Consider the following 27,228-nt stretch of genomic DNA (forward strand, 5'->3'; position numbering starts at 1 on the left):
CCATAAGTGCAGATAATTTGGCCAAATAAAGAGAGAAAAGTTGCAGGTCAAGAACAGAACTGTAGGATATTCTATATTTCATATCAGAAAATCTTGATGTAGTATAATTGAAGGTAATGCTGTTCTTTCGGCTAGAGTACACAATAATCTGTAATTTGAAAAACTGCACTGAGATCCAATAAGAGAAGCACAGAGGTGGAATCTGAATCTATGGTAAGTATAAGATCAATTACCACTTTAACAAGTGTGGTTTCAGTGGAGTGACAGGCGTGGACAGAAGACTGAAAAGGTTCAATAAGATTACTGTTAGATATGTGGGCTGAAAGCTGCTGAGACTTCCTCACTGTTACTCTTGACGGTCATGCTCATGCCAAATTCTGTTTGCTGCCACAGCTCCTTCCACACTACCCCATACTCCTCATTATGTGGTATTTTGTGTTGTTGATTTAACTAAGATTCATGAATATGTATGGGGGATTAGCTCTCTCAGCAGAATCCACATTGCTCCCTGGATTCATTGAGAGCTCCCTCAAATAGCAGAGCCTTTTCCGCCAAATCTAACTACAGTATAACCAATTGCTTTACTGGAAATGGTCACTTCCCTTATGCAAGTATCTCTGACTAGCTTCCAGTTTTGATTTGCACAGCAATTTCTTGCAGGCCTGCTTCAGAGCATGTGTTTCTTCAATAAACCAAGATTTTGGTAGCCTGTGTACACACAATAGTCTGGGGATACAGCGTTTACAGTGTTTACCTTCCGTTTTGTGGGGTTTGTGGGTCTGTGGAGGAGACATGCAGGCCAACAGGACTACCATTGGCAAAGATGGAGAATAGGTTGTGTGGCTTGCAGACCAGGCCACACTGGTGATCAGGGGCAAAGTTCACACTATCTAACAACACAGCCATACTAGTGCTAGCCTTAACAGGCTTACCATCAAGACTGTGCCCGTCACATCTCAGACAATATTAGGAAAGATGAGCTGTTGACATGTCTCTCCAAAAGAGAAACATTATCTGAAAAGGTTGAACAGCTGACACAAACCATTGTAACACAGTCATTTAACAGGATAGCTGTTAGTAGAGGCTATGCTAGTAGGCTAGGCTAGGCCAGTGTAACAGGACAGCAACATGCTAGCCTCTGACACTAACATCATTTCAAAACAAAATGTAGAAAGTCTTAATATGACATGGATTTAGCACATGGTAGGTAAGTAGAAAAATTGAGATTAAGGGGAGTGTTGGGATGTTGGGATTAAAACAGCATCAGGAGGAGGACGAGCACACAGCATTTGTCAGTCTCAGTGGAATGTGTCACAGGAAGCAGCGTAACGCTGGACAAGTAACACCATCTTGTCCTGAAGCCAGTGAGACAAGATGCCATGCTGGATGAGAGGGTCAGAGCTGATGTTCCATGTTCTCTGTACTGTTTATGTCTGATGGAGTGATACAGTGGATGTGAGGGGAGGGATGATTATTGGCAGTGAACTGGAGATGACTGCAGAATTGACTGTCCAACCTGCTGTACCAGAATGTCCTGGATGATAGCATATTTTGTGTCTTGGCTGAAAAAAAAAAAACAAAAAAAACAGAGAATGATATTCTACTTAATTATTCAAGAAGTGGGCCCTTTTAATGATGTGATCTGTACCAGTTTTGCATTTAATGTATTTAATAATTTCTTATTAGCCTAACAGTGCTGTGACAATCATTCATGGTCAGTGCATTGCTTTTCTTTCTGATTTTCAAACTTAAAAACTACCATAAGTTTTAGGGGAGAAACACACCAAGCACAGTCATGTTACATGTTATATTCATGCTAGTTTTACACATTGTTCACAAAATTCCCTTTGGAAAGTTGATGAGTTATGAATAAAGAACAAAACACCCAGCCGGGTTAAACATTTGTGTTTGATCCTGCCTGAAGATGTGGCCTGTAATGTTGTATCTGGGCCTTGAAACATTGACAGAGCTCTGTAGAAGTAGGAGTGAAGTGAAGTGAAGTGAAGTGAAGTGAATTTTTTGTGTCTAGGATTCAGGTGTAGGTGTTTGGTGTCTTCACAGAGACCTAATCAGCAGTTTCTCTGCAGTAAAAAAAAATATACATAAACTGTACACAGCTCCTCAAACACGATGATTGGCTGTTACGATTCTGTTTCCTGTCACTGAGATTGATAAAGTGTGATTTACGACATTATTCAAACAAACAATGAATCGATTAATAATAATAAATATAATATAAATAATACAACTTTTAGTTATTAAACTTTATTGATATCAAAATCAGACCTGAGGTTTTGTGGCAGCACAAACTGTAAATGCTGACTTCATGTCCAGCGGTCTGTGGCTGTTACTTCCTTTTTCTGCTCTGAAAGAAGAAGAAAAGTTTTTGGCGAGGGGTGCCAACAAAGAGGAAAACCTGGTGTGTCAAGGCGATGTGGCGTGTTTGTGCTGGGAACAGCAGAACTGACTGTTTGACTGGATTCCTGCGTGAGTCTTTTTGGCAGCCTGGGTTTCCATCCTGAAGCACTGTGGAGATTTTTTCAGCCTGTCATGTCGTCACCTGCCCTCCTGAACACCAACCCCACCTACCGTCCCCCCAGCTGCCATGTGGCCTGTCACACTACCTCACCTCTGCCACTACACAAATACACACACATATGTACACATATTTGTTTTCCTATATTTGTAAGGAACTCTCAATGCCAGGTTCCATTTGCTGTCTGTCACTCTAACCTTAACTTTATCGCAGTAAAATTAATCCTTTTTTTCCCCTTCCCTAATTATATTTCATGTGGATGTCCTGCTTTTTCAACCTGATCTGAGTCTTAATACTGGATATCTGCTGATACCAGATACAGTCTGATTTGTGGACACATCTCCATACCCACACACTGAAAATGATAATAACACTAACTAAATGCATCCCATAAAATAATATTTGTGCTAGTGAATCTCAGTATACTGGTGTTCATGTTGACACCTGCTTTTCATTTATTTTTTGTCTTTTGACTAAACTGCAGATTAGTTTTTTTTAGTTATTTGACTTTTTCAGTTTAAGTTGACAAAAAACAAATATATTTTTAGTCTAGTTTAATTCATTAATTAATCATCCCAGTTACCTCATTACCAAACTCTGTGTATTTGAATCAGAACCACTCACACTCACTTCTGATTAGAGCAGTAAGTCATTCAGAAGCTGGAGTCACTCACTTGTTCACAAAAAAATACTGTCCATTGTCTGGGTTTAGTTTGAGAGGTGGTGTTATATTGTCAGATAACATCAAACTGTGATATTTCCTCATCTAGAGGGAGATTAAGGTGATTATTGGCCAGAATTCATCTTGGAATGTACTAACTCCTCCTGACAGCAGCACCACAGATAGCCAACTGAAAGTAAAGATAATGACATTAGCTTACATCTTCATAAATACTATGCGCTGCCTCAGTTGTTGAGTAATTTGCATAAAAACATCCATCTAATGTCTTTCACATCATCATTTAGTTTTTATATGTTGGCTAAAAATGTGATACATTTCAACATTGTTCTCGATTCTCAAAGGTTACTTTTTATTAAGTTTTAGTCTTGTTTTTGCCATGGAAAATAGATTGCAAACTAATATTTTTAAATAACAGATCTAGGTCTAACCCTGGCATGTTTTTCATCAACTACTTAATCCAAATACCAATGGTTGTAGTTCAGAACTTTTGAGGTGATACACTTAAACTCTAGATATGATATCTGGAAGAATGTGGAACTGATGTGAAACAATCTACTTCATCTTTTCCTGAGAGATGATTTGTCTCAGTTACTTGTAATTTTTCAAGAAACCTTTTGGATTTTTTTTTCCAGCAATAAACTCACAGTACGTCATACCCACATGTATGGTAAATAAAATAATAATAATAACACTGCTGAATTAATACTTAAGTCTAATCTTAATCATGGACTCAAATGTGGCTGAGTTATCTCCCTCTTGAAGAAAGTAGCACCGCAATGATCTCACTTCACAAAAATGTCCTTACACACACACACACACACACACACACACTTGTGATGTGTGTGTCAGAGTGTATTTTTCCAGAATCTCTTTCTTTTGCTCTGTGTGAGAGTGTTGTGATAACAGACGGTGGTTCAATAAAGCACCCACTTGAGCAACCTGCCCCTCAGTTCATTTGAGTCCCCCCCCCCCCTTCACCAACATTCAACCCCTGAGCCACTTTTTTACACTCCAGCTCCTTGTTACTCTCCCCAAACATCTCTGCTCACATTTATTTTTGTGACCCCCTGTCTTCCTCTGTGGATGGGCCTAGTCCACTGAATGGTGATTACTTTTTTTTTTCCTTTGCACAACTGAACTGGAGACTGCAGTTTTGGCTGTGTAGAGATTTCCAGGGGATGCTTCTTCCACTTATAACAAGCCTTACTGACTTGAAAGAGACAATTACAGTCAGGTGGTGTGGAGTATAGGTGAGCACTATGATACACAGACATAATTACCATTACATTAGTGCCACCACCAGCTGTTTTTTCCTTAACAATTGGCCTTTGTTTGAGTACAGAGAGCACACAAACTTGAGAACAGTTTTTCATTAAGTTACTTGAATTAGAGGTAACCAGTGATAGCTATGACCTGCTGCTGGGGACATTTGTCATTTTAAGGAGGTAACCATCACAGTTGGCCAACAGGTTTGTTAGCATCTGAAGCAGAGTCAAACATCACTCACCAGTCCATGATAGTTTATTTGACACAGCTACTTAAGTTTGAACTACCATACCTAGTATGGATGTGTGTCATTGTGTCTTTACAGTGCAGTGAATAGTACAAGGCACACACAGTATGTGTTCCCCTTTCTCCTGATGACTCATGTTAACTGTGATTTGACATCTTGACATCATTTTATCATTTTTTGTCATAATTTCCGCATCAGTAGAAGATTGGAGCAGCCCTACATGATTTCTTCTGCTTAATACAATTCTAATAGATCTACACAGGTGTGTGTGTGTGTGTGTGTGTGTGTGTGTGTGTGTGCGCGCGCAGCCTCTGGCTCTGTAGTGAGTCAGGTGAAGTCAAGCTTTCTTCAGGAGTCCTGAGGCAGTCATGATGGAGAGAGGAAATCCTCAGTGCACTGGCTAGCAGTCAGAGGTTTTGAACTCACAAAATGAATTCTGAAGGATTTGAGTCCAACGGCTGTAGCTGCAAAGAAATAAGTGGTGCAGGGATTAGGGCTTAATTGAATTTGGCAGAGAATATGCAGATGATGTATGCTTGTCTGAGTTGATTCAAATCTCTCAAAACTTAAAGGTCCATTGACAGGGACGGCCCCAGCCTTTTTGGAGCACTAAAAGTGGAATTCTTCTATATATAAATGACTGTTGTACAGTCACTGTGTAGCTTTAAAGAGGGTCATGTCATTCAGTGCCAGTGCCAACTGTATTCACTAAGGAGAGTGCTGTGTATGGCAGAGTGGACTGCCATGATCACCATGTATGAAGCATTACAATCATCTGGAACAGAACCAGTTCTCTTATGTAATCTCACAATATTTGAGAACAAGCCTTGTAACCACAGTGGGTGTTTGGAAACATCAAAGATGGTGATAATTCAGCACTGACTGTGTGGAGTGACATTACTTGTTTTTAAAGTGTGTTTCAGTTTCCTTCATGTGTTGTTAAGTAATGATTCAGCTGGCCTGGATATTACTGTATCATTAAATGAATCACCAGATTTCGATTATTATTGGAGTCATCTGAATGAAACTTTATCACAGGCTTACAGTTACGTGGGTGTTTGATGAAAGCTCACACAGTACAGCCTCACAAAATTAAAAAGCATGTTTACAATTAGATTTAATTGTTAAATAAAATTAGCATGGCCAACTAAAACTAAATTGTCTCATTTTAAACAACTAAACAAAAGACAATAACTAAATTAAACTTAAAACTGGTCAGCCAATATCTAAATGACTGTGTGTGGCAGTATTGTTTAAAAAAGTGGTCTGGTTTGTGCAGCTAAAACCACTTAGTTAAGGTTACGAACAAAAGTCATGGTTAAATGCAACATGCAACACTGAATACTTGTATGATGGGACATGACCTCATATATACCAATTTCATTCAGTTTCATTACTTATATATATATATATATATATATATATTCTAATATACTAATATAATACTTATTTATATACTGTTCAGTTCTGTCTTCCATTTGCTTCTTTTGTCCAATCAACAGTCCAAAACCATAGGATATTTAATTTACAATTTATGAGCAAATATTATTATAATTGACTAATTCTGTGCAGCTCTAACTGAAAGAAAACAATAGCATTGTCAGAAATATCGTGTACTGAAAAATGCATTTCAGTGTTCAAAGCTATAACAACGTGTTAATGTATAACATTATAAAGAGGCCGAAATGTTTAACTGGGTAATTAAAAAATATAAATCTGATCAGTATAGCATCAACAAAAGTGCAAATATTAATAATAATACTTCCATATATATTTGAATTATGCAAACAAATACATTTGGAAACATGGAAGAGAAACTGAAGATAAAAATGTTTTAAACTGATTTGTTTTCCCTTCCATCCCATCATCTTGACTGTTACTTACTCTGTCTCACCAGTTATAGCTGAAGTTGAAGTTGTGTAAAAAGAGCCTTTCAAAGGGGAAAATATCTGGTAAAAAGAGGTGTGCACAATCAATTGTGGCAGCAGGGGGGAGGATTAACTCCTGACATCCATCTAATAATAACAGTGGCCTCAGCAGTCCCAGTTTAAGACTGTGATACTGTTGATCCCCATATGGGCTTTTACTGTATACGGCCATGAAACAGGACAAACAGTCCTGTGTAATATTCATCCCTGAAGTATAACACAATCTGCTCTCATGTTTTGCCTGAACATTGTGTGAGATTGCTTTAAACTGTAAGCCATTCTTTTCATGGAAAAGATCTAAAATTAATCAGCGGGCTTGTTGTCCCCTCTTAAGGCCACGATAAGAAGGTTTTGGTGCATGGGGAGGGAAACATAAGAGGCTTTGGGGGCCGCTTTTATTAAAAGGATCTGACATCTACCTGCCCTCTCAAATGGCAGGCAATTTTGACACTTCTGGCACGCAAAGCAGCCGCACAAAAATAACCATGTCTCCTGGGCTGTAGGCCTACTTTGTTTTGATGCTGTTTACCTTAAAGGACACAGTGAAAAGCATTGTAAATGAAATGCCTCTTCACAACAAATCACAGACCAATTTATTTGGCAGCTTGAACGTCTACACATGGGCTGATTTCTTTCTTCATCTTTTCATTTTCCTGTTGTCATTATCCACACGTATCATGTCGGAGACGGCTTGATGGACTCAATGTGTCGGAACGGCTTGTTCTCACATCCATATTACTGCAGGACTCCCCACAGTACAGCAGTGGCCTGTCAGCGCTAAGACTCAGGGCCAGTTCTCACTGTGATGGTCAGTTGGAGATTCTTTTTATTTTGATACAGTTATCATTTCCCATTTCCCCCCTCGATTGGAGCTTAAAAGCCAAAGCAGCTCAGATCGTGCCGGCATAAAACTCCAGGCCCATTAATCCGTCCTGGTGTTGCCTCTCGCACAGAACTGCCCAATCGTGTCTGGATATTCATGGGGAAATTAAATGAATGCTGTTCTGAGGTAGCTCACCAACCCTGCAGATTGGATTTAAAAATAGGTGGGCTGATTTGTGTGTTTGCTGTTGATTATTCTCATATGTATAGGATATGAAGGAATGGCCTCTGTAGAGACAATTAAGGTCTAGAGCATGTGGAGTCTCTGTTACCTCAAGCAGCCCTTTCTCTTTTCTATTCTGCTTCACATCCTTCAACAATGTTGGCAGAATTACTGGGTATGAGAATTATGACACTGAAATGACCGACTAAATAATGGACAAGAAAAAAAAAAGATGTAGGAACCAACCTTTTAGAGGGAGAGTTTCATTTCAAATATATTTTAATCAACCTTGTTCCCAAGACAAAATAATTTAAAATGTTATGTAAATGCACACATAGTAATGATCTCTGGAACACAAGAATGTTATTGGAACTATATGGTGTTTGAAAGTTTTTGAAATGACCTGTCTCATGCAGAATCTGACAAGATTAACAGTTTATCTCTGTGCATCCAAGACAGTGATACACCTGGAATGGGTTTTGTTTAGCACATTTGATCAAAAAATTGCTCTGGCACTAACAGTAACAGCACTGCAGTTTTTTTTTTTCACTTCTGTTGTAACTAGGCTGGTAGTGTTTCCTCTGCTAAACACACCCTGAACACTTAGTTTAATCTAGAAATGAATCTAAAAAGTAAATCTCTCAACCACTATCACTGCATCCTCCAAGTTAGTTAAATGTTACAATAGCATTGATTTATCACTGGTGCAAAAAATGTCAAAATAAACTACATATGAGCAAACTACTACACATGAATGAACCTATTTTAGTGTCAGCACTAGTATTACCCAGGGGGAAAGTCAAATTTCACTGACTGTTTGATTCACCTCATTTCCTCCACTCTCATCCAAAATCTTGTTTTTCTCCTTTCTTCTAAGAAGGATTTATTTCCCCCTCTATAAAATAATTAAAAGATATCCTGTCTTCTTTTAATTTGGGGCTATATTATATGTAATCCTCCTGCCTTTAGTCTTAGCTTCCATCTTGGACTCTTGATTTGATTTTGGTCATTGCTGATTTGATCTCTTGCAATTCTTTCAATCTCCTTCTAGACAGTAATATCAACTCTCAAGATGCCTGATGCTTTAATCCACTGCATTAATCTCAGACTCTCTTTCTTAAGAAAATGCTGCTGCGGGGGAGGGGGAGGAGGTCAGGGCCACGGATTAACAAATATGTATTTTTTGCAGTCTGCTGACACAACATCCCTGTCCACTCTGAGTGGTTGTCTCGGAATTGTCATCAGGACAGTGTCAGCTGAGCTCTCTCCCTGAAGTCACATCAGTCAGTCAATTCACAGCAACGACAATGAATGAGGCGACAAGTTCTTTCCACATTTGCCATTTACCTTTATTTAAATGTTCTTGGCCTTGGTGGGTTCTTCTAGAAGGCTGAAGCATGATGAACCCACCGGTAACTTCACACATGGAGCAAAAACACTTCTGGGGAGTGAATACTGGGGACATGCAGTACTTGCATACAGGACAACACATGGCTCTAGGAGTACAGTATAGAACACAGTTGACAGAGGGAAAGTACAGGCAGACTACACTTCCCATCATCCAATATAAAAATTGTGGATTAGCCCCATTATACATCCTGAAATTAAGTAAAGGGTGGATACAAGAACATATATAATATATCTCAAACAAATGTTATTATTTAAATTATATTTAAATATTTGTTTTGAAATTGTGAAAAAACAGGTTTATCATTGTGCTAAAAACAAACTATATTTGTATTACCTTGCTAACATATGTACCCAATAAAAATACAGGAAGAAAAACGTAATAGGTGTTGATGTGGATATCAAAGTAACAACGAAAAAGTGTGACCACAGGCAGTTAATGTCTTTTTCAACGACAAGACAAAGCTTGTGTTGTCACTGATAGATTTATCTGTAGGCAGTTTGACACAATTCTAAAATTAGTGACACAGTATCACTTTCTTTGTAAAGGATAACTGCAGCTCTCCCACTCTCTAATGGAAGAATTTGTGGCATTCACACACTGTGGTAGTAAAATAAAACATATATGATTATACTGAAGCCATCAGATGGAACCTTTAGAGAGACCTCACATCCTCTTTAATTCAAGATTCTCTCGTGCAATGTCACTGCACAAAACACATAACATTTCCCTTACATATCTTACACTTTTTTTCCTCTCTTATAATATGTGCCTTCACTTAATTTTGTGTACACACTTTCATATGTCATGCAAATAATTTTGATGTGCTTACAGGTTCATGAAGTGAACATATGTTTCATTTGGCTCTTTGTGCAGGTTTCAGACTTCCCTTACTAATCTGATGTTATTGACATATTTAGGTTAATTATGCCAAAGTTTTGTTGAATAAAGATGAGGTTTTGCCTCACTAATGTCAGTCCTAGGAATGGCAGTGTCAGCTTACTTACATCTTAGCAAGATAATTGTTATTACTTTCTATAAAATGTGCTGTGGATATTCATGTTCTCCAAAGGATGATTCCTTTTTTAAATTTTATTGACCTCATAACCTTTTCATTAGCACAGTGCTCAGGACAAATTTTAAATGTTTAGACCATTACTGATAAGGTTCTTACATTTCCTAAATTGTCGTTATATTGTTTATTCTGTCCACCACTTTTATTTTCTAGGACATTTGACTTAAACAACTTCAATGGGCTGCTATCAGGGCTTAGATTGTTAGTATTGTTAACTGAAACACAGCATTTGTGCGACTAAGGTGAATTGTCATTTACCAGTGTCAGGAAACAAACTGAAGGGATGGAACCACCTTTCAGAGGGTTTGCTACAGTTGCATTACCTCTACACTATGTATCCATGCAATGTGTGTGCATGTTTGTATGTTTTGCAAATATACAACAGCAAGTTGCACAGACAAGTTCATTTTTTGTTTTATAAAATTTTTTGGTGCCAAACAACAACTTGGCCATATGGATGCCAGAGTCACTGCTAAGAACGTTCTAACATTTTAGTAAATTTGTTTGTTTTTCCCATCAAAGCAGAGGATCAAGGTCAGTAACAAAGACAGCTCTGGATAGAACTAGGGTAGGATAGTATCCTTTTGCTTTGGTGCAGTCTGAATCCACAGTGAGAGGCTGCTTAGTGCTGCAGTCGATTCAAGTAGAGATACGCTTCCTAGTCTGTTTTTGCCTTGTTTCAGTAGCAGACACACTATGTTGATGTTAGCACAAGTGTTTCATGTGTTTCCAGAGATGTACCCAACTAAGATTAAAAAAAGATCAGCACACAGTGGATGGAAATGACACAGGAAGCTTTTCCAGATCATTTTTTTGTGTGTGTATGTGTGTGTGTGTTTGCCATACTGATAACAGTCCCTGAGCTTGACTAACCGGACTAGCATAGTCTAGGCAACTAGCCTACTGAATTACTGCCAGTGCACTTTGGAATTAATGCTCCACATGTGCTAACACCTACACCTATTTAGATTGTGTTTGGTTCACTCATACTATCACACCCAAGAGAGCGATGTACCACAGTGAACATCTCTACCTCAGCTAGAACACACACTCCTACACCCTTAAGCCGGGGTCAGACTGCAGGAGTTTTAAAATCCAAACTGACATTGAAATGGAGTTGCAGGAGAAACTTCACAGATGTTCTTCTCTCTAATATCAAACATGCACATACTACAAGATTTAACAATAATGGCGCATCACACACTACAGGATATTATTAAAATTATTATGCCAGAGGAAGCAAAAAAAAAAAAAAAAAACACCTAATGTGATCTCACGGAGGAGCAGATGTAAACAAAATGGAGACTGTGGTGCAACTTGCTGCAAGGTTAGTAATACTTTGCAGTGGCTGTGAGAAAATGGTCAGGTAGATAGCCAGACAGCCAGAACTGAAGGTGATTCTGTGGTTGAGAAATTATGCAGACCCATTACAAAGAAAGTAATATGGGACCTTTTCACACCTTTTATAACAATGCAACCTACAGTAGCTACATTTGTTGCACAAATTTTTAGCATAGCACAAAGACACATTCATAGACTTGTTCTTAAACTTGGGAAGAAAATGGTCATCCATATTGCTTAAAAAATTAATAATAAGTAATAAGTACTTTTGGAAATATATTTTGAATGTTTTAGTTTTAAACCATTTTTTTAGATGGTCTGATCTTAAACCAGTTGGATCAATCTTGTCAATCTCAATATGACCTCAACAGTGATAAGATGATCATGCATTTGTTGGCAGGCTTGCAAATTTGGAACCACAGTACACTGGCCTGTAGCCCACTTTTCAGAATGTGGAAGAGAAATCTTAGAGACAAGCAACAGCAAAGCTCCCATACAAAGACTGTAGACGTTTTTGGGTTTTACAACATTAAGGTACAATATAATATTTTTCATGCCTTCAGAGGATTGACTCCATATAGATGCATTTACCTGCCTTTTTTTATCATCATTTTTATGAGGCTGCTTTACATGGTGAGTGTTCCTGGTCACATGTGTGTCTTACTGAACACTATGACATGATTTTGGCCTCTTTTAAATATTTTCAAAACTTACTTGCTCACATTACAGCAGAATGTGACCAGTGTTTGGTTGATTTAAGGTAATATTTAGTACTTGGCTGTTATGACTTTTGAGTTTTAAGCTTCATGAGCAGTGATAGGACAGACTTGATTCTTGTAGGTTTTTGTAGACACAAAATGTATTTGTTCTGGTATTACTCCTGACAGAAATGCACAACTATTACATGAATGAAAAACTGACAAAGCAAAAAATAAAGGGAACAAGTTGGATGTTAGGTCAATCTGTTCTGACCTCATGGAAAGGCTGCATGGGTTCTCAGGCAGTATACCACTAACCCTCTGAAAAGCTATATTCTTGGAATTTTCAGGCCCTTGGATCTAATTATCGTTGTCCTCTTCATCGCTGTCCTTCATGGAAATGCCTTGCATCCCTCCTTCCCTCACTGAGGCAGTGGCTTCTTCCAGTGTCAGCCGGTTTCTCACGGTTTCATACATCTTACTATTTAAAGTGGAGTCCAGCACCCCTTGAAGTCTGGAAGTCACGGTACTTTTTCTACCACAAACAAAAGAATCAGAGGCAGTTGGCCAAGGTGTGAAGAAATGACTTTATAGGTTTTGTGAGAAAGATGGTGCTCTGATGCCTTTATTCAAAAGGCTGCATTTTGATCAACATGCATGTTTACCAAAAGTCAAATACTTTCAATCTGTGTACTGTTCTATACCAAATATCCCAGACATATTTCTATAGATAAAATACAGGTAAGACTGAAAAACAATCATATTCCTAAATAGTCTTAGTTGAAAAAAAAAAACTGATGCAGCACAAGTAGCTATGCAAGATATGTAGTAGTATGGTTAAAATTCGGAAGCGGCAGGTTACCAATCTGTTTCCACTTTCTTACACAAATTCTATGTTGGACAGTGGATAATGAAAGCACATAGTTTGACGTTTAGATTAATCAAGTGTCATGGAGTTAACACTGTTTACACAAGACACTGTACACTGCTGTAGAGACCAGAGACAGCACCTCTTATAAGTAGCCTGTGTTTCAAACAAAGTATTTGTTACAAAAAGTCTAGCCACCTGAAAAAGTCTAAAAATATGATACTAGGTTTAGCTGAAAATAGGTGATGGTGAACTGGTGTGATGATGGTTTTTCCCTTCATATTGTTAGAAATACTCAGATCTACATATTTGATAAAGCAATGATTAGTTTGTTAGAATTCAACAACAACATCCTGCAATCATGTCATATTATACAGATCAGAAATCTGAACAGCCAAAAGGGAAAAGCCATTCATGCTAACCTCCAAATTATAATTAAAACTTGCATGTATGGGAAATCTCTGCTGTTACGATACGCTGATTATCTCCCATTCAGACAACAGCTAAAGTTACAACAGACCAGAGTTGCAAAGCTCTCAAAGAGCTATATGGCCTACATCATTTCTTTATATCTGATTTACCTTGTTAAGAGAAAACTGTGGTTTATTTAAACTTTGCTTGCTTTTGTAGCTTGATTATTATGATAACATTATAGTTGTCATTATTATACTTGTGGTGGCATTGCTAAAAATGGGTCAGAGTGGTCAGATGGTTGGACAGGATGTAGAAGCCAGATTTAAGGGAAGCTAGATTTACTTGAAAGAGAAAATAAAAGCAAATGGTAAAGCTGTTTTTTTTGTTAAAAACATCCAGCACAGTTTACCTGGTACAATATTGACCAACTGCATCGTTATTATACGTTACTGTAATTATAACTCGTTACTAAAGCCACAAAGATAAAACCGAAATTGTGAAAAGCAGAATTATCCCTGAATAGACAGGTAAAAAATTCTGAGTGATAACAACTATTTCAAACTATTTTTCTTTTATGGAGCAATGCCAGAGCTCATTCTTTTATACAAAGGCAGAGCAGTTCTATACCTGCAATAAATAATCAATGGAAGCTCAGTCGCAGCTCATGATCCACTCACATCAGCCACAAATGCTTGTCTCAAGGTTCGTTCTACTGGTATCACAAGGATATTAGAGTCTCCAATTCATCTGAGCTGCCTGATCTCTGACCTGTGAGAGAAACTTTTATAAACACAGGAGTACCTAATGGTAATGTGCATTCAGCAGATGCAATCAGTAACTCTCCTGACTAAGAATTACATCGCAAAATCAACATTTTTGCAAGCTTTTTGTGACCACTTGCAGGTGTGCATTTGCAATTTCCTCATGGTTCAGAGGCAACATAACGTCAAAGTCTGCAAGGATCTCTGTCAATGGGCTCAGGATGACCCAGTCTTCACATCAGTGATTATTGCTGTTGGCGAGAGTTGGGTCTAAAGCTATGACCCAGAAACCAAATAGCAAATGGCCTGAGCTGCAGTACAATGGCAACTGGGTGCTCCATCAACATGCCAAAAGTTTTTTGGCTTCATTAATACAGTCATTGGTCCCCACGTGCCCTATTCATCCGATTTGGCTCCCTGCTACGGCTTCCTCTTCCCTAAAATGAAATTGAAGGGCCGTTGTTTTGACACAGTGGAGGAGATCCAGTACATGTCACAATTGGTGCTTACGGAACAGGACTTCCAGGAAGCATTTAAAGCTTGGCAGGAGTGCTGGGAGCAGTGTATCTCTTCACAAGTGGACAACTTCAAAAGCTTTGGTGGCCAAATTTAAATTTGGGACGGTTTTTGCTTGCTATAGGCAGTCTCTGAGCTTTTTAATCACTCCTCATAGTGTCCCTTTTCATGGGCTACCTTGTTGAAAAGGCCCTTGAACTTGTAGCTGAACCTACACCTCCTACTTAGACACTTTGCCACAGTTTCATTATAAACTTCTGCTCCCAACCTCAGACATATACACTTTTGAATATGGATTAGCAATGGCACTGATGATTTCTGTGGTGGATCCATCCAGACTAAGCTGACATTGCTATAATATATATCATATTACACATTTTATACTTGGCAGCAATCTTTATGGAGATATGAATTGATTAATCAACAAAATATGTGTGACAGTGAATTGAGATAAGCTGTCATGATTCCAATTGTGTCATCATCATGCTTTGATATTATCACCTGTTTTTGCATCACTAACTGTATCACTTCCAACTAAAAATAAAATAGGTCATGTTCCCTGTTTCCTTTAGGTTTTAGTTAGTAATGTTATTTGTAATGATTATAGTGGGTATCACAGAGACTCAGTGTAGTACTGGACAAAATGCTTGATTTAATGATTTTAAAATCTAAAATCTTAAAATCTACTTTAAAGTCTACTGTGACACATCAAAGCTCTCTAAGTCAGACATTCCAACAACTTAAGCTAATGGTGTTTCCAGGTGGGCAGCCAGTGAGGGATCATGTCCTACTCTTAGCTCAGGGCACCTTCATAATGAAGGTGATAGTGAATAATAGCTTGAACTTCTCAGTGCCTTATTATTATATATTAACTTGCACTTGATTATTATTACTGATAGTATGATGTATTTCAAAGTCCCATTGTCCTCTCATTCAAAACAAACAAACAAACAAACAAACAAACAAACAAAAACATAGGTTGTTTGTGCAAGCAGCTTATCACGGCCCATAGTTACATTCTATCGTGCAATATCTAGTGGCCATGTGAGACAACATCAGTTATTTCACCAAATGTTTATGTTCAAGTGGCAAAATCCACTTTCATTTAAAGTTCATTTAAGTTTAACACAGCACTTATTTTGAACCCAAAGTACGATCTTTCCCTGAACCTAACTAAGTTCTTTTTGTGCCTAAACTTAGCTAAACCTTTTCGATAACATTTTCACATCATAAAACATTGAAATTTTTTTTCCAACAGAGATTTTTAACAGTTTATCTGTGGCAGCACATCTCCTACAATACGGGTGCTGATTAAGGATTCCATACATTCCCTGGGTTGTGTCAGATGATAGAAACAAATTACCTATGTGGATGTTTAGGTTGTGTTGAGGTGTTGGGTAATTTAATCCAATATATCATATTTTGCAATATGAAATTTTACATGTAAATCTGCAATATAGCAAGTAACCATGTTGTCAAATAAACATAATGTTATAGTAAAAAGTACAATATTTCCCTAAATATAGTTGAATTTAGCATGAAACGGAAATACCACATGATGAAAAACCAAAAAAGTGTGTTTCCATCTGAAACATTCAAAAAATACATTTCTTCTGGTCTTTTGATTAAAAGAATAGATCAAAGGTTCTTAATATAATTGTTAAAAAGCTCCACTCTACCAGATAAGCCAAATAAAAAAAGGATATAAAGTGTGAATGACCATACTGCATAATGGAAATGAATCAATTATAACAAAAAATAAAGGTCAAATTATGTGGGAACCAGTGAAATGTTAGAATGTACCCAAGTTATAATAGTCACTTAATTTAATAACTTTGTCGTTGTTTCTTAAGAATGTTCATATAACAGTAGCTTATGTTAATATTATGCTTGCATTTGGATCTGTGGTTTAGAAATGTATAAGGCAGCCGTTCTCACCTTAACAATCCTGATGAGAATCTTCAGCTGATAAACGTGGAGTTGAAGGTCCATACGGTCAGTCAGCCATGTTCCTATTAGGTTCATAGTGCTGGTGTACCATTGCTGTGGATACACAAACACACAAATACATATTATCATCTGATACTCTGTGAGATGCACTCAAAACTTGTTAATTTCAGAACACACACATCAAAATGCAACATTCTAATACTCAAAGCAATGAATTCTCAACCCTAGAAATAAGCATCTGTAATCTATGAAGTTGCTCATGGTGTATTTGGCAGAAAAAGCATGTAATGTCATCCTTGCAGTCTATCACCATGACACTGAGCTTCCTTGTGGATCTGCGGGAGACCCCAGAGGGACATAGCTGACAAACAAATCCACAGCAAAAAGATGTCTCTAATCTGAAGATGTTCATGTTGCGTTGGCTCATTATTAGAAACTAACACAGAGCACAGGGCAGTGTTTCTCTGTAGCAGGGGGTTGTTCTGCTGCAGTTCAGCAATGCCCTTGCCTGGTACTCAATCTTAGTAAACAGTTTCTACTTTCTGTCATATAGGAATCCATCAGATATAGTCCCAAAGGCTTAGGATCTATTTAAGTTTGGAGTGTGGGACCCCGGGAAGATCCAGCAGCAAATCCAGTGTGAGTTAATGGGGATCCTAATAAAGAGTTAGGCTTAATGCTCTTGGCACACAGCAACATGTTCTGAGAGTGCATGCAACAAATCCTCTAGGTGTCAGTTTAGCAGTATGTTTCGGACTGTATTGCTTCTGACAATTGCAGTCTCTCTTAAATGATGAACACGTGTCTTGAGAGTATTTTAATGAGAGAAAGGCAAGTGAATTAGGGAAATGAGGGCTTGAGTAAAACATATTTATATGGGTGATCAGGGTGAGCCTCATTCAGCTGCATTCAGAGATGCTGGAAACCTGGCCAGTGATAATTCTGAGTTTGGTCCAATTTGTGTCATTGCCCCTAGAAAGACTGGATTGTTTAAGGCCCCATAACACAGGACTGTGGGAAGCCCATCATAGGCAACAAGTGAACTGACACATTGTATAACATGATTTGGTTATTAAGCACTTCATCACCATAAAAGACAGGACAGCAACCTTCCTTGTCAAATAGAATAAAAAATTTTGATGACATATAGTGCTTATCCTCTGTGGCAGTTGAGCGCACTTATTATCATCCAGTGATTTCACTGCTGGCATATAGCTTGGCCTACATTCACATATATTTGTTATCAAGTGTGATTCATTAATCTCTGTGACCTGTTTCAGAAAACCTCGACGTACCTGCTGTGTGATGGGTAACAAAGTGAGTACTATTAAACTATGTTTAATATGCCACATGTACAGGGGTATTAGGGGTGTGTATGTGCTTTATTAATACTAAGTACACTCAGACACTGGTTGTGTCTGAGTGTAGAAAGGTTTCTTTGTATTCAACTATTGATCTTGATAAGAAATGAGGTCTGTATTCTTGCTGGAGTCTAGAGGGGTGCACGCTATTAATCTGAATGACATGCACTTTTAATGGTGACCAATAATCTGTTGTCTAAGTGAAAATGTTTCAGTGCTATAAACAATACAGTGCCTGACTTTCAGCACAGATATCAAAACAATACTTGCAATGTTTGCAAATGTTAGATAATGTCCTGGACACAAGCTGTTGCACAAGAACTTTGCCTGAAATAAAATAGTTGAAAACTCTCAAAAATTGCTATATGAGTAGACTAGACTGCTAACCCAGCAACATCAAGCTAAAGTACTACAAAGTACATTAAGCACTGGTCATATATCACCATGGAAAACTGGTGGCTGCGGTGTGTGGATTAGTGTGTTATGTTACTTGTAAACCTTAGTATGAGCAAGAACACATGATGAAAGAGTAAGTATCCTAAACAAGACTAAGAATATGACAACGCATTCAGTACCGAATTTCAGTTCTATGCTGGTATGGTACTGATGTACCATTGCCATCCCTGGTACTGTACACAGGTGCCACAAACTTCAACCTTGAAATTCGCCCACTGCTGTGTTTAGACAAGTGTTCTGTAAACAGCGACCTCTGCAAGGCATTATGAGCTCAGAGCATGGTGGCCATGAAGAAACTGAGCCGAAAGGCTGCAGATGTTTCTCTGTGGGCCCTGGCTGTTGCCAGTCTAATTGATGGATAATGATGAGTGCGGGCTGATACTAATAGAAGCCGACTGACTTTCAACAGTCAGGGTCACAGCAGAGTGGATGGAGGGCTGGAGAGGAATGGGAAGAAAAATGAAGAGGAAGGCAGGTGCAGATATCTCTGTCTGTTTTTAGGGAGGATGAGAAGCCAAGTGGTAATTATTGGCTTGTACAACATAGATTTTTGTCTTCAAAGGTAAACAACTTTTTATTATAATGATGGAATATGAACTATATTATCCATTAAGGCATAAGTTAATAGCTTAATGGAAAGGCATTAACTTATGCCTTAATGGAGTGGGGTAGTGGAGTTCCACAATCCATCCTATCCAATGCAGTGGGTATAAGCAAAAATGCTTGTAAGTAGGTCTTGAAGTCTTAAGATTCAATAAATAAGATGCTACATGGCAGGTTACAGGTACTGTATTGAAGAATTTGAAGCAATTTACATGTGATAATTGCGTTTTTCTTAGCAATGTGTGAGTGTAAGGTGAAAAAATTTGTAATTCCCCAACTTTCTCTGTTGTCTATTAACACCCTGTGGGCTGATTTCTATGTTTAAAAAAAAAAAAAAAAAAAACTTGGGTTGAGTTTTCAGGATGGTCACTTCCAGGTGTCTTACCACAATAAAAGTCTCTCTTCTGTACTTGTACGGCACCAGCACACTCCATGCAAGAACAAAAAACAGATAACTTTATCTTATGAGGCCTGTTTGGCCAAACGTGAATTTGAGTGACATCAAGGAAAACTAGGATAAACACCAGCATGGCGTTTGATTCATGGGGAGACCTTTGTCCGGCTTAGGGGCTCAAAACTGACTTCAAGCTGGCTCTCTTCCTACTGGACAGGTGAGCTAACACTATTGCAAAGCCTGTGAAGTTTATATTGATATGATTTTAGCTGGCTAATGGTTTCTAATGTTACCTTTACTGCTAATGTGGACAGGTCAGTAGCTCACCACTGTGTTGGCTGGATAAGTAAGCTAATTCATCCAAACCTCCCAGGGCTGATCTGGCTGGTAAATTGACAAGCTTGCTGTTTGATAATTACTTCATTGCCTAACAAACCATTGCTGGATCCCCTCAGAGTAGCTAAGTTACAGCTACCTGGCTAACCATTGCTTGTTTGCTCAGTAACGTTACTGCTATGGTTGGACTGCGACTTGTGCACCCCCAGCAAGCTCGCAATGAGAGCTGAGGGTGCACAATAATAACAAGGGTTTTCAGATTTATCCACACAAAGCCGTTAAGGAATGACAGACTGATGCAGTAGCCTTGCACTCACTTTTAATGTCATTAAATATACACAGATGTCAGTGGTTAAATGCTTATTTTTGACAGTGAAATTTGAAAGAAGCAACATAACCTCAGGAGCCAGAAGTCAAACATCTTGTTTGTAAGTTCAGACTTAATGTGGTTTAACTAGATTAAGAGAGACCGTTACAACCAAAATAACGTCAGATAGACATTTTGCAGTGCTAGAGATGAATTTACTTAGTGTGAGTATCTGTGTGTCTGGACTAAAAATTGACAAAAATAATTAAAAACTGTTGTCTAACTCTGAACTGCCAGATCAAGCACAAAAGACCAACACCTGCAAGTTCACTACTATTTCAGACGTGCAGAGGAAGAGAGTAGATCTACATGTAGGTCAAGCTCAGTAAGTGGAACATGGGTGAGAGAAAAGATGGCTGTGCCGAGGCAGTGCTGGGGTGAATCAGTGAGGCGACCTGGTGCCAGCAGCTTCCTATCTGTCACTGTGTGCCTGTGAAGGCTTTGGTGTGGCAGCAGGCCTGTGATCTCGCCCCGAGCACAACCCCCTGCCGAGAGGCCAGGCCTGGAGTGACTGATCCACTGACTGGCTGCTCTCCCTCTTTCCATCATCCACTCCGCCTTCGCTTCTACGTAATTCTTAGGAATTAGACTTTGCACCGTGCCACACAGCTCCCATCTGCAGCCATTTTTGCAGCAGCCATTTTGTGTCTTGTTCTTAACTCCTCTTCATTTTATATAAAAAGAGGCTTGACAGTTATGTCACAAGTCCTCTTGATGCCATGACTGGCATTTTGGAGGTCTGTCAGGGACATCTTGTATACACATAATGCCTGCGATTTTCAACAACTTTAAGATCTTTTTAATGCCAGTTTGAATGTAATACCAGTTTGAAAACTGTTAAAAAAAAAAAAAAAAAACACACACACACACACACACCATTTATACCAGTTATAAAATGTGTATATCGACGATGAAATTGCTGAATTTATCACACTAATCGAATTTTGCTTAAAGTATTCAATCTCTAATGTCATCGAGTGTGATTATCCAGTCCCTGAATACAAGGCTGATACTTTCATCCTTGTGGAGAGCATTAATTTCAAGTTGTCTTGGAGAGAATCATCCTCTATCATCTTAGGAAAGTAATCATGGAGATGCTTCCAAGCAGATGGGCTATGTGCTTGAAGCAACATGCACAATCAGGTACACAGCTGTTCATTTTCCCAGCTGTTTGAGCTGTCCCCGTACTATAGACTACAGCTTATATGATGCTTCAGTTGTGCAGTGAATCTTAAGGATTCCCTGAAGTCTCCCTCTGGCTTCCGTGTATAATACTGGGAAGTGGGAGAGGCCTTTGTTTCTGGAAGTGTAATTTTCTGAAATCATATTTTCCCTGTCATTTTGGCATGGTGGACAGGCGTAAATACAATCAGGTCAGTCAGAGTAGTAGCAAATTCACAGTGCTTTATTTTTTCAGATATAAATACAACGCTGCGCCATAGTAGCTGAATTAATCTAAAACTGACCCAGAAATTAAAAGTGAACTTATTTTGGCTATAGATTGTAAAGTCAGTTTTCTCAACACCATGACCTTGAGCTTTGTCAACCATTAGCTGCAACTGTGACAGAATTTAAGATGTTAAGTTATTGAAATATAGTAGTATATAGTATGTTGTTTCTTTAACTAAGAGGTTATTTTCTCTGAAAGCTTCATCATTTTCCTAACTTTGATGTTTAATTCTAATGTCTTAGGAGTTTATTATAATTACACAACGTCCTCTCTAATTCAAAGTGTAAGTCTAAAGATTTTCTTTTTTTGAAAGAAAAGCTTTCCCCCCCGATCACTGTCTAAAGGCTGCCAAGCAGGCTGGAAGTCAAACCTCCAATAAGCTTCACCAGTCAGATGGTTGGGGAAAGGGCTGGATGATGATGATGATTGGCACCCTCTTTGCAGCCTGAGAGGAAGAGGTTAGGATTAGAAGCAAGAATGAAAATTCTTGCTGACAATTGAGGAGAAAAAAGCTCCCAGAGCATGTGCTACTTTTGCCATGTGTGCATGGCAATAGTTGAAGGTTGCTTAGATGGTTGTATCTGCTCAGAGCCTTCTCTCACATGCTTTATAAAATCTTGGCAGTTAGAGGACGCTGCAGTTTTAGAACATACTAACAGTAAATAGCTACTCTAAAGATTTAGTACAGCACTTCCAATAAGATGGGAGAAACGCAAGGGAACGTTCAAAAAAGTAACATCAAAATGAATGAATCAAAAAAGATACCCGTATGCTGTGGAATTAGGCTCAAATGTACTAGTTCATATGAGTTCTTTGTGTCATGTTCATGTCTGAGGACGGGTAAGTCTGTGGGGCTGTTCAAACTTTTGTTTGACCACAGGTAAATATTACAACTGTAATAACCTGTTAGAGTTCAACATGTACAGGCTGTAAGTGCAACAGACCATTTCAGTTTCAGCACTGTGCAAACATTTTAGCCACAAAATGTAAGTGAAGATGTATTAACTTTGTATAACCTCAATGCACTTGCATACAGCTTTTTGGCTCAAGTTTGCCACAGTTGTTCTGTGGAGTTAGTCTGTCTCAGTGTCTCTTCATGGAATCCCAGACTGACTCGATAATGTTGAAATCAGAGTTCTGTGGGTGCCATATCATCTGTTCCCATTTCTTTTTGTAATTTAAGATCTTAACATCTGAAGTGCCTAAAGCCTTTGCATAGTGCGTCCAGCAGAGGACACTCTTAAAATTGACCATCAGCTTGACCTACTACCATACTTTCCGGACTATTGAGCGCACCTGACTATAAGTCACACCCACTAAATTTAAAAAGAAAAAAAAAAAAGTACATATACAGGCTGCATTTGTCTATAAGCCGCAGGTGTCTAAATGTTTTTGCAGGATGCAGCTCGTTAGCCCATAAAAATCTATAAATTAGCCACATCATTGTTTAAACCGCAAGTTTCTAAGCATGTGAAAAAAGTAGCGGCTTATAGTCCGGAAATTACGGTACATACATTACAGCTAAGTGACCAAAGGTCATAACTGTTCACGTACTTACCTATAAGATTAGACTTTATTTATCCCACTTGTGGGAAATTTACAATGTATACTACATTATATTTACTATGTATACTACACGTTACAGGATGATACCTCTCAAGGGCCAGAGAGCCTAGGCTATGTTAGATTAACTGGATTTGTGTGTAATCAATAACACAACAACACTCAAGATGGTTACAGTTTTGTTAATTCTGAGATCATTGCTGAAAAAGCGACAGCTGTACCACTGCAGATAGTGTAAGGCCCCTAAATCGGGCACCTCGTGTCAATGGTGGCCTATATGAGAAACTGATGATGAGAAACACCACCAGTATTTTCAAATGTCCACTGTCCACCAGGATGTGTGATGATCTGCTCCATCAGATTAGCCCTCTAATTATATACCACAACACAGACAGTGAGCCTGTCAGTTCAGCAGACTGTGGCTTGCCTTCATCCTCAGTTTCTGATGACAGGCAGCAACTTCCAAACTTTGTCAGCAAGCTACAAATTACAAATTTGAATCAGTGACAGATAGATGTACACTCAAGGAAGCCAGCAAACGTATATGAACTGCTCAGAAGAATGAGTTTGTAGCTTTCCCCAATGAAGATCAGTGCAAGTAGATCCAGATTTCTTTTTGCGGATTTCTTTTGTGGAACTATCCCAACTGTGTGTGGCAACAGACAGTAGAGACATCAGAATCCCTGGTCCAGCCAGTGGTGGTGAAACCCCTCGTGGCTGTATGTGATACCACATACAGATTGCACAGTTGTGGACACAGGGACAATTATGCCAGGGTGCTTTTAAGAAGTGCTGTTAGATCCCCTGCTTCCCCTGCCTCCTCCATCTGCTCTACCTGAGACTGAAGCCCTGAGCCCACCTGTCTTTGTAACAGATGAGGTCTTGCCACTGAAGGTCAACTTAATGTGACCATATTACACCCATACAATTGTAACAAATCAAGTATGCACCACATTTAAAGTGGATTAGTGAAATGAATGGACAATATCATTCTGTGTGCATTTTGTGCCATTATTTGTTAATGCATTATCATACTACATTTTCTTAGGTTTGATGTGAAAAAATGACTTTCACTATCTGTCTAACAGGGACTAATCTCTGATAACAGATCTTTTACATTATTGTAAGCTAGATGTCACACACTCGCCATATTATTATGTTGAAAATTTGTCTCAATGGACCGATGATCAACAAAATTCTGTGGCCAGCTCAGGTGACAAATGACAGGTGGACAAAACACACCCTTAGCACTGTCCCCTCTCCTTTTTTTCCAGCATCTTCCATGATGCTTAGATGTAATGGCCTTGGACTGGTTTCCATTTATTTTAGATTTCCACATCCACAGTGGCAATGACACATTGTAATTGCAGACTTGGAATATTAGCTTGTCTTCTTTCCAACATGCAATGGATTGCATTCAAATTACACAGCAGTTTGAATTCATTCTAACCTGACTTTGTGAAAGTGACACACACTATACCACAAAGGCATTCAAGGTGTCATATTCATCTGTAGATCCAAAAGGTTACAAAAGGGTAAAGAATGAAGGAAGAGGGGTTCAGAGTTCAATTCCTGCCTACTTTCTCTTACCTCCACACACCTGGCCAAACACTGCTGTGTGAACTGTGTGCAGTTGTTGGATTGTCAATTTCAGAAAGTTACAGAAATTGCTGGACACAGCTCCCACATTACACATTACTTTCCATTACCTTTATATGGTATTGTCATTGTCTCTTCTGACACCTTTCCACAATTTTTTGTTTTCTTGTTTTTTGCCTTTCTACAAAACAACACATCAATGCAAAATTTTTCTTTCACTTCTGTCATCCTGACATTGAAATTGTTTCCTCATCAGAACTTTTCTTCTATATCTACCAGTATTCACACATTTTTACCTCAACATTTGTAGTTTTTACATGGATAAAATAAGTTTCTTATACTGATCTGCGTTCATTCCAAACAGGAGGGCTGATTGTTTCCTTTGCCCTGACTTTATCCCTCTTCCCCTCCAAATGGTACTCTTTACACCATTTCTGGAGCAATCTTTTCACCCTCTCTGACAGGCAACTATCTGATCTCTTCAAACTGACTCGGCCTACTTCAAAACTGCCATATGTAAAAGCTACAGTTTCACTTCTAACCCTCTGAGAAGGTGACAGTCCTTCAGGGCAGGATTAAGGCATTGTAGCATCCGCATGTTGATAAAGTTAAAAGCCACTATGACACTTGCTGAGCTTGTCAAATGAACAGTGATGGCCCCTCTTGCTTTGTTCCTCTTGGCAGGACCAGACAAAAGAAAATTATCAGAACAGACGAACACACCCAAGCTCTCTTTTTTAGGCTGCATGGGGATCAGCAGGGGGCTAGCACTTGCTGACAGCCAAAACAAGCGTAATATGGCTCTGAATACATAATGCCATAACCCGACAGGGATCAAATCTGTGACATTCTAACGAGTTCCATCTGAAGGAAGGGCCTCCATTCCTTCAACCGGGTTATCTTTGTGTGTGCATTTGTGTGTGTTTTGTCACCTCACGACATGCTGATGAACCCCCACCTATACACAGGCGACATGCATGCCCCACAAAAAACCACACACACACTCCCACATACACAGATATACATCTGCTGGTCCATCCCCCTACAAGTGAGAGCTGGGAGACAGAGCGACCTCCTGCCCCCATCTGACACCAACCCACCCATCCCACCAAAAACCCCCACCCACCGCCACACACACACACCAACCTCGCCTTGAAGCCAACATTCACACCCAAGTCTTCACATGGCGCTTGGCAGGGGGGCCTGCCACCAGCAGGATTTGATGCAAAAAACGGCACACCTCTCCTTCTCCCCCTTCTCATCCACCTACTCACCTCTTTCATGACCCTTTTGCATATATTTCCTATGTAGTGTCATGAAAGGCCTTTTCAGATTTGAAGGGCAAACAACACATAAAGCTTGTGGCTTCAAGTTTCACTGGAGCTGCATTGTACCTATATCAGCAGACAACTTTCACATCAGAGTACTGTGAAAAATGACAAGTTGAAATGAGCATCAGAAAAGATGAAGGTACCTTTCTGAAACTAAAATGATGACATGACCTTGATGTGGTTTAACAGAGCTGAGCCTTATAGGAATACCATGCACTAATGCCCCTTTTTTGACCAAATAGTTCCAGTTAATAAGGAACCACAGGAACTTAAGTCAGAACTAAATCAGGAACTCAAAGTCCCTTTCGCACATTTCATGTTAGCATTTTCCACTGCATCTTCAGGAACCCTGACAATAGGGAACATTAGTTTGATGGTTTAAAAAAATGACAGCTGTATCAAAGGCTCAGTTTTTTTTCTCATAAGAAAACAATATAGTTGAGGTGAGTTTATTTTTGAGCAGCTGTTTTTCACTGTCTATACTGTGAAGTTAAGTTCAGTTAGTGTTCCAAATGGTGAACTACAAAAGTGGCAAAATTTCTGTCTTTTAGTGCACAAGTAAAATTTGAAGTTTGAAAAAGTGAGCACCATGTTCAAAGGGGTTGAAAACACTGGGTAGCAGTGGGGCCTGGTCATCTTGTATTTAGCAAATTGTACATCGATTTTTTGTATACTTACTGGTACCTACTGTCAACTCTCAATCATTACTATACAATATATACTTCAAATATATATAGCATGGACATAACTTATGTGGGCTCTTCCATTAAAAAATGTCAGCTATCAGGAAACTTTCATTTCCAAAGTTATTAATACCACATCACGACTCCTCTAATAAGCATGTGAAACATTACCTGCCTGCAATTGAGAGGACCTGTCTGTCGGTTACTATGAACAAAATTGTTGTTAAAAAATTTCTTATACCACTGTGTGGTTATGGTATAGCTGTTGCAAAATGACTGTTATGATTAATATTGCAAAAATTCATGCAGGCATCAATAGTTTTTTTTAAATTGAAATAAATCACAGAAAA

At 38.8% G+C, this 27,228-nt stretch overlaps 2 protein-coding genes across 2 annotated transcripts in view; one reads left to right on the top strand and one right to left on the bottom strand.

The window, feature by feature from the left end:
• The window catches only part of lg12h3orf14 (linkage group 12 C3orf14 homolog), a 65,928-nt gene that overhangs the window by 26,098 nt on the left and 12,602 nt on the right, over positions 1–27,228 (top strand). The window lies entirely within an intron of this gene.
• cadpsa (Ca2+-dependent activator protein for secretion a) overlaps positions 12,208–27,228 on the bottom strand; it is a 200,178-nt gene continuing 185,157 nt past the window's right edge. Inside the window, 3 exon segments of the mRNA XM_051074773.1 lie at positions 12,208–12,742; positions 12,744–12,761; positions 16,724–16,828. Coding sequence (XP_050930730.1) covers positions 12,587–12,742; positions 12,744–12,761; positions 16,724–16,828 — 279 coding nt within the window. The 3' untranslated portion in view covers positions 12,208–12,586.

Source organism: Lates calcarifer, linkage group LG12, assembly GCF_001640805.2.
Source record: "Lates calcarifer isolate ASB-BC8 linkage group LG12, TLL_Latcal_v3, whole genome shotgun sequence".
Taxonomy (NCBI): Eukaryota; Metazoa; Chordata; class Actinopteri; family Centropomidae; genus Lates; species Lates calcarifer.